The 12,040-nt window shown below is 44.4% G+C and overlaps 1 protein-coding gene across 8 annotated transcripts in view; it reads left to right on the top strand.

The window, feature by feature from the left end:
- OVCH1 (ovochymase 1) overlaps window positions 1-12,040 on the top strand; it is a 56,139-nt gene that overhangs the window by 4,801 nt on the left and 39,298 nt on the right. For all 8 annotated transcript variants that reach the window (XM_081957141.1, XM_081957144.1, XM_081957140.1 and 5 more), the window contains 6 exons: window positions 1,389-1,498; window positions 2,224-2,321; window positions 3,787-3,959; window positions 4,836-4,931; window positions 10,173-10,324; window positions 11,776-11,968. In XM_081957141.1, the coding sequence (XP_081813267.1) occupies window positions 1,389-1,498; window positions 2,224-2,321; window positions 3,787-3,959; window positions 4,836-4,931; window positions 10,173-10,324; window positions 11,776-11,968 (822 nt within the window). The remainder of the gene's footprint in view (window positions 1-1,388; window positions 1,499-2,223; window positions 2,322-3,786; window positions 3,960-4,835; window positions 4,932-10,172; window positions 10,325-11,775; window positions 11,969-12,040) is intronic.

Raw genomic sequence — 12,040 nt, 5'->3', positions numbered from 1 at the left:
GATGGAAGTCATAACTGCAAATGAAGTCTGCCCTTTTTTACATGCTTTGCGGAGATGGGTTCCTACTGGTTCCTACTGGTTTGGCCAAGGAGGTAGTAACTTGGCCGGCCACGGCCCATAACCGGTTCTAGTGGTGGCACCATAGGCATCCCCATCTTGTTTTTTGCTTCTGCGCATCCACAGAAGCAATTTTTTTACTACTGCGTATGCCCGTGTTGTACACCTCAAGTGTGCATGCGCCCCCGAAGCGCGTCCCTGAGCGAACCGGCAGTGACCGAAGCCGGAACCCACCTTTGATGCTTTGCACACATGGTACATGAGAAAGTGACAAGATTTGATATGGATGGTTGCATCCATCATCTGTTTTTTACTTCTGCTGGACATCCCTGGCTTTAGGTACAGGTAGTTCTTGACTTACAATCATCTGTTTAGTGACCGTGTGAAGTTACAACAGTGGTTCTCAACCTGTGGGTCGGGACCCCTTTGGGGGTCGAACGACCCTTTCACAGGGGTCGCCTAAGTCCATCGGAAAACATGTATTTTTGATGGTCTTAGGAACCGAGACACCAATTTTATGGTTGGGGGGTCACCACAACATGAGGAACTGTATTAAAGGGTCACGGCATTGGGAAGGTTGAGAACCACTGAGTTACAAGAACACTGAAATAAGTGATGTATGACCAGACCCCACCTTTACGATGGTTACAGCATCCCAACTGTCGCATGGTAAAAACGTTGAGCACTTGGCAATCAGCATGCATTTACAATGGTTGTGGGTTGTCCCTGGGTCATCTGTTCTCCATTTGCAACCTTCCCATCTGGCTTCTGACAAGCAAATTCAGGGGGGGGGGAGCTTGATTCACTTAACAATTGTATGATTCATTTAACAACTGCAGTGATTCATTTAAGAACTGTGACAAACAAAGTTGTACAACTGGGTGCAACTCACTTAAAAGACTACCTTGCTTAACAAATGGAAATCCTGATCCCAGTTGTGGACCTTTGGGACAAGATATCCAAATATGACTTGGAGGTAGTATTTGGTCCAGGGGTGGGTTCTGGCACTCACTACTGCCAGTTTGGTTGTGTCTGCACCAGGCATGCACATTTTGCACGGTTGATGTGCGTTGCACGCACATGCACAGTGCAATAAAAATTGCTCTGTGCATGTGCAGAAGCAAAAAACAAGATGGCGCTGCTGTAGGAGAACAGTTTGAGGGTGTGGTAGGCCCGGGTTGCTGCCGGTTCCAGCGACCCAGGCCACCAAACCACTACCGGTTCAGCCAAACAGATCCGAACCAGTAGGAACCCACCCCTGATTTGGTCTTATATAAGACTAGAAGAATAGTACAACCTCAAATCAATTCCCCTCCCTTCTGCTTCCCAAGGAAGAAAATGTGGATTTCGCTTCATGGATCTGGAAGATGACTTACAACTTGGGTCTTTTTCAAGAATTATTGGAGGAAGAATGTCTGTGCCAGGGGGGCAACCATGGCAGGTATCTATGCTTTTTTTTTAAAAAAACTATTATTAATTATTTAATTAAGCAATTAATTTTAATTGCTTATTGCTATTCCCAGGAACTGCTGTTCATCTTTTAAAAACAAAACAAAACAAAACAAAGATCAGCTTTTATAGATCATTCTCATTTACTGATTGTCTCATACAGCGACCGTTTTGCAGCGATCAGGGTGACGAAAGGGCAACTTTGCAACCCATTCTTCCGTATGCGACCTTCACAGGTCTGTAAAGCAAAAGGGAAGCTGAAGTAAGATCATAAACACCGTCATAGTTTCGCTTAGCAACGGAGTGGTTGGTCCCAATGGTGGTTGGTAAACAAGGACGAGGTGCAGAGCTAAACCATAAATAGCAGGTGTTCCTCAGCAAATTCTGTAAGAATGTCCAAATGCATCTACCAGCTGCACAGTAGAATGGTCAAAGGGAAATGCTTTGTAGTCCAAGATACACTGATTAGTACATATATTAAACCCCAATTCAGTTCTAATAATGTCTTGGCAAGAGAAACTCATTTATATAGCTTGAGTTCTATGACCGATTTCCCTAGAATATAAGGACCAACCTTGGCTGCTGATCACAATTCTCCTGTCTAATCAAACTCCTAATTGGCCAGGCTGCCTTATAGCAATTACTTAAAGTTGGAAACTCTTTTTTTCAACTATCTGATTTCTGTCTTCTCCCATCCTCTTTCTCCCTGCTGAATAGGTCTCCGTCAAGCGAGGCCGTTCTCATTTCTGCGGTGGCAGTTTGATTGGTGATGATGTGGTGGTCACTGCAGCTCACTGCGTCGTAGATTTAGATCTGTAAGCTATACTTTATATAACTTGCTTGGAGAGGAACCGAAAGTAATTGAAGAAGATGCCTGGTTAAAGGGCTGCTGAGATACGGTGGCAGCTTACGGAGTAGCATTGCGCAAAAAGCTTGTGGAATTGGCAGGCAAAATGTAAACTAAGGCTGAAGGGAGGAGGTGTTGGTGCAAGGGTATCAAACTCGATTTCATTGAGGGACGCATCAGGGTTGTGTTTGACCTCAGGTAGGGAGTGGCTGTGGCCAGGATGGGAGTGCCCAGATCAACTTCACTCGTGTCTGGGATACCTGTGGTGGCTTGAGTGCTCTGCCAGGGAAAACGGGCTCCTGAGCTCTGTTTTTGGCTGTGCCAGCCTCCTGCAATCCTCTTCCAGTGAAAATGGAGCTCCATTTTTGCTGGCAGAGACACTACAGGTCGGTCCTTCGCTGTTTCCAGGGCTGCCCCGTGGCCAGATCTAAGCACCCCGTGGGCCGTATCTGGTCCTGGGCCTTGAGTTTGACACCTCTGTGTTAGTGCAATTTTTTTTTAACTTGGGCAATTTTGAGATTATGGACTTCAGTTCCCAGAATTTCCTAGCAACCTGGGGAGACTGGGAAAGAAATGGAAGAGTGAGCAGGCATAAACAGTCAGGAGACTGTAGGTTAGTTAGTTGTCAATTTATCACATAAATGGCAGTTTAATCCAAATGGGGAAAAAATCTGGAGGGAAGCATTTCAAACATTCAAAAGCATTCTACCATAATTGGCTAATTTAAAAACAAGACTGGGAAATTTTTCCTAACTGTCCAAAATGTCAAGACCAGCACTGAACAGACCTTACTGAAGTTTGTCTCATTCTTGAATCTTTGGTTTTGTCTGGTTGTGTGGCGAGATCATACAAATGCTTTAAGTACTGAAGGTGACTTGTCTCCTGCCCACCTAACAGTTTGAAAGCATGCAAATGCAAGTAGATAAGTAGGTACCATTTTGGTGGGAAGGTAACAGCATTCCGTCTGCCTTTCGCCATGCTGGCCATGTGACCATGGAAATGTCTTCAGACAACACTGGCTTCCTCAGCCAAGAAACAGAGATGAACATTACGTCCTAGAGTTGGACACGACTGGACAGGGAGACATTTACCTTTACCTACTACATGCCTCTCACATTAAAATGATTCTGTTCAGGTGCTTGCCAGATGTGTTATGAATTCCAATTTCTAAGAAGGAAGGCTTGGAATTCTGGGTTTCTTGCTAGAAATTCTGGGATTTGCAAGCCCAACAGGTGAAAAGGCTGTTGCAAGCAAGTGAGAGCTGATGATAAAAAATGAATTTGCTTGAATTTGCTTGGTATCACCACTGCAAGTTTGGGGAGTTTTTCTCCCGTGTAGAATCAAGGAATCATAACTTTGATTTTACTACATTGGACATATACTTAATGAAAGGGCCAATTGGCTGAATAATAATTCTTTCCACTCTTTTTTAGAAAAGTTGTGAAGAATCTGATTGTGACTGTTGGTGAGTTTGATCTCGGCAGTGGGGATGAAGAAGAACAGAGTGTCTCAGTCTCTGAAATAGTTGTCCATCCTGACTTCAACAGATTTGGGAATATGGATTCAGATATAGCATTGCTGTTTTTGAAACACCAGGTACAATATGGTAAGAAGAGACTCGAGTGAAGCCCTATTAAAGAAAATGGTGGGGATGTGTGCCAAAAATGGGGGATGCTTGTGAGAGAGGAAGGCTGTAACTCAACCTCCCAACTTTGGGAAGAGCCTATGACATCACTAGAGGGGGTGTGGTCAAGATTTTTTTTGCAAAGGCAGTTAAGGGAGTTAAGGGTGGGCATAGCAGCGAGAGACTTTGTAGAGCAGGGGTGTCAAACTCAAGGCCCGGGGGCCAGATCTGGCCCATGAGATGCTTAGATCTGGCCCATGGGGCCGCCCTGGAAACAATGAAAACTGGCCTGGGTGCTTCTGCCAGCAACAACAGGGTCTTGAGCTCCGTTTTTGGCTGTCATGGCCTCCTGCAACCCTCTGTGAGTGAAAATGGAGCTCAGGAGAGCCGCATGCTCAGGAGCTCCGTTTTCATTGGCAGAGGGTTGCAGGAGGCCATGACAGCCAAAAACGGAACGCAGGACCCTGTCTTTGCTGGCAGAGTGCTCGGACCACCACACGAGTGATGTCGAGCTGGCCATGCCCACCCTAGCCATGTCCACCCCAGTCAGCTGAGGTCAAACACAACCCTGATGCAGCCCTCAATGAAATCAAATTTGACACCCCTGTTGTAGAGGCAAAGCATTCTCTGGAACCTAGCAATACCTTTTTTGATTTCTTATTGGATTCTTTTTTTAAATGGGGAGGGAAAAAAAATCTGGCGATCAAATCTGGAAACTTCTGCATGTGGCATTGCTGTACCCCTGAGCTATTCTTTGGCTGCAAAAGAGGTAGAAATGAAATCTTCCTTGTGAGATTTGTGGGTGTTCATCAAAAGAAAACATTGATTTAAAATTGCCGGGTGTATTCCCTCTCTTAGGCTATGAAGTACAGCCGATCTGTCTTCCCCACAAGGAAGACGTATTTGAAGCTGGAACACTCTGCGTTGTGAGTGGATGGGGCAAAACCTCTGAGGGTGAGTATTTGGTCCTGAGCTTCTTATGAGGAAGTTTGCTCTTGACTTGCTTTTTAATTATCGCAGGATGAACCTGTAGAGCAATGGTGGCTTCCTACCATTTTGGACCTGTTCAGCTGAACTGGTAGTGGTTTGGTGGCCTGGGTCGCTGGAACCAGCAGCGACCCAGGCCTGCCCTGCCCCTGAACCAGTTCTCTGTGTGGCTCCATAGGTGCTGCCGTGTTGTTTTTGGTTTTTGCGCATGCGCAGAGCAATTTTTTATTGTGCTGCGCTTGTGTGCGCAGGTGACGGGGCCGTGAGCAAACCAGCAGTAGCAACTGCCAGAACCCACCCCTGCGATAGCGCTACAATATGTAGTAGGAGTCACTATTAGCTTTGTTGCCTAGGGCTGCCAGGAGTAGCAGTACAGGACCTTATAAAGCCCAGGTTCTCCTCCATGCTGGCTTACCCTCTTTCTCCTATTATTTTATGAGTTTTCCTCACTAATGCGTTGAAGTGCTTCACATAAAACTCTATGAGAGTGGACCATCTCAATGCTGCACCCCATCCTGCTTCTAATGCCACTGTCTGAAGTCATAGTAGTCATCTGGCTTCCCTCTAAGGCAGGGGGTCACAACCTTGGCAACTTTAAGAGGCATGGACCTCAACTACCAGGATTCCCCAGCCAGGGGAATTCTGGGAATTGATATCCGTGCATCTTAAAGTTGCCAGCATTACCCTTGGCTCTAGGGCAGGTGTGGGCAGCTATGGGTTCGCCTGGGTTTGGGAGAACCTGTAGCTAATATTATGGTCAGTTCAAAAAACCTCCAAACCCCACCCCTGACTGGCCCTACCCACCCCTTCCAGGGGTCTCCACAAAGCCCGTTTTGAATGTGAGGTAAGTGCAGGGCCTGTGCAGAGACTAGGAGAGGGGGGGGAACGGGCCTGCTGGAAGTTCCAGGACTCCGGAGGGCCTCCGGACCTCGGGGAGGCAGTTTTCACCCTCCCAGAGGCTCGAGGAAAGCTTCCGGAGCCTGGGGAACGTGAGAATGCCCCCCCCTATGGTGGTGCAGGAGGCCAACTAGGTCATACCCACTATGGACATGGCCACCCAGCAACCGGGCAGAAAACTCATTGCTGAAATTTTTGAAGCCCACCCCTGCTCTAGGGTAATGAGAGACAAGACCCAACACATTTTACACAGTTTGAAGTTACCCCAGACAGAGTTAACTGAAGGAGAACATAAGACTGATTCACACAGGGTCCAGGGACAAGTTTAAAGGCAACATCGTGAGATCTGATGGACAAGAGCTTTTGGTCTGATGGACTCGTTCCAAGGTTTAAATACATGTGGGGAAAGGCCATCAATCATATTTTGTTCGGTGGAGCCTTCTGCTTCTCCATTTCCATCCTCAATATCATTGAGCAGTTGGTAGTGACCAAAGCCAACACCTAGACATCTGGCATGATAAGTGCTTTAGGGATTATATGACACATCAAGGTAATTGGGAAGAGCATGAGCAGCCTTGCTACTTGGGCACCCTCCAGAGATATTGGTCTGTAAGACACGTGGCCTTTAGCCCTTCTGGTCAGTACACAATGAGAGATGCCATTAATCTTCTTTGAAGGGAAAGCCTTGAAGCTGCTTGGAGCTTTGAAGTTTCCTTGCCAATTACAGTACAAGAGGAGGGAACATCTATTTTCCCAGGAAGACTTGAAAGAGGCAGAGGGAATGTCAAGGAAACTATAGTTCTCTAGACCAGGGGTGTCAAACTTGACTTCATCGAGGGCTGCATCAGGATTGTGTTTGACCTCAGGGGGTGGAGCGGGGTGGGAGTGGGCAGGGTGAGCATGGTCAGCTTCATGTCATTTGTGTCGGGGGAGCCTGTGTTGGCATGAGCATTCTGCCAGTGAAAACAGGCTCCTGAGCTCCATTTTCGGCTGCAACCCTCTGCCAGCGAAAATGGAGCTCAGGAGGGTCGCACGCAGCGGTCACGAGTTCCATTTTTGCTGGCACGGGCTGGTCCTTCACTGTTTCCAGGTCAGCCCCAGGGGCCAGATTTGAGCACCCTGCAGGCCAGATCCGGCTGTGGGCCTTGAGTTTGATACCCCTGCTCTAGACATTTAACATCGAAGAAAGTCATAGGAATGACTTTGGCATTGGCTGCTTTAACCAGGAGGATAGAGTGATTTTGGCTGGGTAATCTTAATATACCCTATCTCAGTGATGGCTAACCCTTTGGGCACTGAGTGCTAAAAGCACCCACCCACCCATAATGCAATGCGCACAACATCGCCGCATGCACCCCACCCCCCCTATGTATGCGTGCACATCTCCTGCATGCACCCCAACCACCCATGCCTGAGTGGCGGAGACCCAAAAATCAGCTGGTTGGCGGGAGGTGCATGCGCAGCTGAGCTGAGCTGAGGCGACGGCTCACATGCTCACAGAGAGGGCTCTGCGTGCCACCTGTGGCACATGTGCCATAGGTTCACCATCATGGCCCTATCTTGAGGTGGACGCATAAGTAGACTAGATGTATGAACTGACAGAGCCAGCAGATTTGTAAAACCCTTTTTTTGGGGGGGGCAATGTTTTTCAGCCTTAGCAACTTTGAGATGTCTGGACTTCAACTCCCAGAATTCCCCAGTCAACTGGAGAGCTGCCTGGGGAATTCTGGGAGTTGAAATCCACACATCTCAAAATTGCCAAGGTTAAAAGCACCCCTTTAGGGGGCTTGCCGACTTTGGGACTAATGGAAAAGTTCCTTGAGATAGATCTGTGTTCGAACAGTAGAGAAAGTGCCTTAAGATGCATGAACTTGCTTCCTCTTAATTACCATTTTGAAACACAGAGATTTTCCTGTTAACACGTGCCATTACTTCCAATATTTAAAAAATCATAATCTAAAATGTACATTTTAATTTTTGTTCTCTAAATACAATTATAGGTATACATTCACACAGTTATCATTCTTTTTTACATTCATTGTTCTAATACATTTGTCATTCCATTTACAGGGTTATAACCAATGGTGGGTTTTCAAATTTTTTTAGACCCTCTTCTGTAGGTGTGGCCTGCTTTGTGGGAGTGGCTTGCTGGCCATGTGACTGAGTGGGAGTGTCTTGGCAATCATGTGACTGGGTGGGCATGGCCAACTTGTAAAATGTGGTGAAACTCACTTAACAACGCTGTTGCTTAGCAACCAAAATGTTGGCTCAGGAACTCTGGCATTTGAAGCACGCAAGTCTTAAAACTGTCAAGTTACAAGACCCTTGCACCCCTAACCTTTTAGAAAAAAAACCCCAAGAGGTGTTCAACCTTGACAGCTTTAAGACTTGTGGACTTCAACTCCCAGAATTCCTCCTCCAGTCATGTTGGCTCAGGAACTCTGGCATTGAAGTGTGCAAGCCTTAAAGCTGTCAAGTTACAAGACCCTTGCACCCCTAACCCTTTAGAAAAAAAAACCCAGGGGTGTTCAAACTTGACAGCTTTAAGACTTTAAGGTTTAGATAGGACTGTTAGAGGCGGGTGGGGCGATTGGTGAGCCAGCCAATCAGTGAGCGGTGGGCGGGGCAAGCATGGTGTGGACGGGCAGGGGGAGGGAGCTGGAACCAGTTCTAAACGGCACAGTAGATTTGTGGAACCTCTTCTATAGCACTGGCAGGAACTAACCCCTGGTTTTAACATACTGTTTGGTTTGCTTTGTTTACGATCCCTCGCCTGTTTTGACACCACTTTCTTTTCTCCCACCCTTCTCTATTTTCTTCCTTCCTCTTGCCTTTCCCTTCCTTACCTCTCCCCCACTCCTCTCTTCCTCTTCCCCTTCTTCCCCTTTTTCCTTCCATCTTCCTCTCCTCACCTCTTTCTTCCTTCCATCCTCTTCCTCTCCTCTCCTCCTCTCTTCCTTTCTTTTTTTATTGTTGTAGGTGTCTCTTCCACCTACAGTGACAATTTTAGGGCATCAAATTTTATATTAAGATGTTTGATATATTTTTAAAAATATATTTTTTAATAAAAACTTAAAAATGAAGGTGGTTTACTGCCTGAATATTACCCCCTGACACATGGAACAATATAACCCACAAAAGTAGGATGGCTCCAGGCGTTAGGACAGGATGTCAAGGAAGCCAACTTTATTTTCTTTTGTAAACTGTTATAACGTGGGTGAAATATGCTGCTTCCTTTTATCTTTTTTTAAAAAATTGTGAGCCAGTCAGAGTTGTACATGAGTGGGCAGGAGTATAGTCTGAATAAATGAATAAATCAATAAAATTAATGTTCCTTATCACCCTTTCTTTGGGTTACTTAATTGCTATATTAAGAAACCATTTTGAATGCAAAGATGTTGTCTGTGTTTCAACATCACAATATTTTCACTTGTTTAGTTTTATTTGGCTTATTGTATGAACCCAGTCAGTGTGTGGTTGATTGATCCACAAACCAAGTCCGAGCACATCAAATCAAAACTTTATTATAGTTATCGACCAAAAATCCAATAAGTTAAATAAAATATGATGTATAATGAAATGTATTAAAATATTCAAACGAGTACAATCCAAAAGAGACAATAAAAAAGCCACAGAAAGAAAACAAAAAGAGCATAATATCTCCTCACCAGCAATCAACACTCAGAAATTAGCACCAACATTAACATTACACAAACAAGAAGCAAATAATATCCAATTAACAAATTACCAAACAAGCTAATAGTAAACAACACCCCAGTCCAAGGACCACCAAGACCACATTCACCAACACTGATAGAGCAAGCCATTAGTATATAAAATGAGAGCAAACCCCATTCCCTACTAGCACTGATGAAGTTACTTAGTATGGTAATCAAATGTCTTCAGGAAAACAACCAAGCTCAGAGAGCACGCAAGATCCCACACATAAACAATTTAATAACGAATTAAACATTTTTAAAAATGTAAGCAAGGTTAACAGGGGTTATGTTGTCCATTGATGGTGGCTTTCGCATGGAAAATTGTTGTCACTAAGGTAATGGCAAAATTTTGCTACTAAGTGAATTTAGGATTTATATCAACTATGAAATAGCTTTCATACAATTCTCCAGTACAATGAGGGCTTTTTTGAAATGATGGTTGGAGTAGTTCTAAAAAAAGAAGCTAAATCACATTCCAGTTTGATAGCATATGCAAATTATTGGCTTGATTTGAAGAGAACTTTCCTGTTCTGAGATTCTTGAAGAGTTGTTGTCATTGTTGTTGTTGTTATTATTATTATTATTATTGCAGATGGGTCCCTGTCAAACGTCCTACAGGAAGTGGAACTTCCCATCATCGACAGCATAACCTGCAATGAACTGCTGAAAACTTTAAATTTGCCCCCAGGACGGAGGTCCATGCTGTGTGCTGGTTTTCCAGATGGTGGAAGAGATGCGTGCAAGGTAGAAACTATAACACAAGTGTTTAAAACACCTCAGAAAAAGAATTAACAAGATACCGTATTTTCCAGCGTATAAGACGACTTTTTAGCCTATAAAAATCATTCCAAAAATCGGGGCCCGTCTTATACGCCCGGTATATGGCGAGCTGAAACTTACCGGTTCCAAGAATTCAGGATTCTCTCCCCCACCCCCAAGATGTGACGCATTTGTGCACAAAAAACGGGCATTTTTATTTTTCCATTGTTAGGAAGCTCTCTCTACTCCATGTTTCTGACGGCATCCTCGAACAAAGTAAAAATTTTTTCTAATTAAGGCGATGCACCAATTGTGGGGAAATCATTGCTGGCATTGTATTTCTAATGATCTGTTTTATTGCTTTGATGAAAATATTGACCTGTCTGGTAATTTAATATCATAACTTACAAGAGTCCGCTCAAAGCTGGATTCTAAAACAATTGCCTCCCATTAAAAAAAAGCTAAAAAAGAAAAAAAAAGTGCTCTTGCAGCCTTGGTTTATGTGATCTCCTGTTTTGCCTTTGTGGTTGAGACCATTTTGAATGTTGTCTATTTGCTGGATTTTTTTTTTCTTTAAAGATATTGAATATGGGCAATACAATACTGAAATGGTCTTGGTTAGAAAGTAGGACATTACAAGATTTTGGTCTATACGAGTGTTTCTCAACATTGGCAACTTTAAGAGATCTGGACTTCATCTCCCAAAATTCCCCAGTCAGCTGCTGCTGCTAGCTGGGAAATTCTGGGAGATGAAATCCACATCTCTCAAAGTTGCTAAAGTTGAGAAACACTGGTCTATACTAGAAGTTTAACAATTACAGTACATATAAGACTGGTGCAGTGGTTAGAATGCAGTACTGCAGGCTACTTCTGCTGACTGCCAGCTGACTGCAGTTTGGCAGTTCTAATCTCACCAGACTCAAGATTGACTCAGCCTTCCATCCTTCTGAAGTTGGTAAAATGCGGACCCAGATTGCTGGGGGCAATATGCTGACTCTGTAAACTGCTTAGAGAGGGCACTGTAAAGCAGTATATCAGTCTGTTGCTATTGCTACATATATTTAACGAAGTGTACATGCCCAAAGAGTGAAATGTAAGTCAGTGAAACGAGAGATCTGATATACTGTATTAAGGTGTTTGGACTAGGATCAGAAAGTCCCAGATTCACATCGGTACAGAAACTTTGTAGGTGACTTTGATCCCTGTCAACCCAATCTACTTCACAAGATTGATATGGGGAGGGGGAAATGGATCAAGAAATGTTGTGTATGCCTCCTTGAGCTCCAAAAGGAAGGCAATCTCTAAATTCAATACATTCAATAAAATAAATAATGTGGAGAGGGCATCATGTTGTTGGCATGTTTCCAAAAATGTGGATGGTGCTACCACTTACTTACCTGGAAGTTTTTTTTTTCTCATATTATGTTTTATATCAGGGTGATTCTGGAGGGCCCCTGGCATGTAGGAAAGCCAGCGGCATCTGGACATTGGTAGGCATCACCTCATGGGGAATTGGTTGTGGAAAAGGCTGGCTTATTGACAAGAGGATCAACAGCAGTAGAGGTTCTCCAGGCATTTTCTCTAAAGTGAATGAGCTCCTGGATTTCATTACTCAACATATGACCTCTGGTCAGTATTGCTTTTAACTTATCCTTCTTTCACCATTGACAGTTCTCTAGAATCACATCATTCTTTTCTCCC

This window comes from Natrix helvetica, assembly GCF_964273705.1.
Source record: "Natrix helvetica genome assembly, chromosome: 6".
Taxonomy (NCBI): domain Eukaryota; kingdom Metazoa; phylum Chordata; class Lepidosauria; order Squamata; family Natricidae; genus Natrix; species Natrix helvetica.
This window is presented reverse-complemented; position numbering and strand designations above follow the sequence as displayed.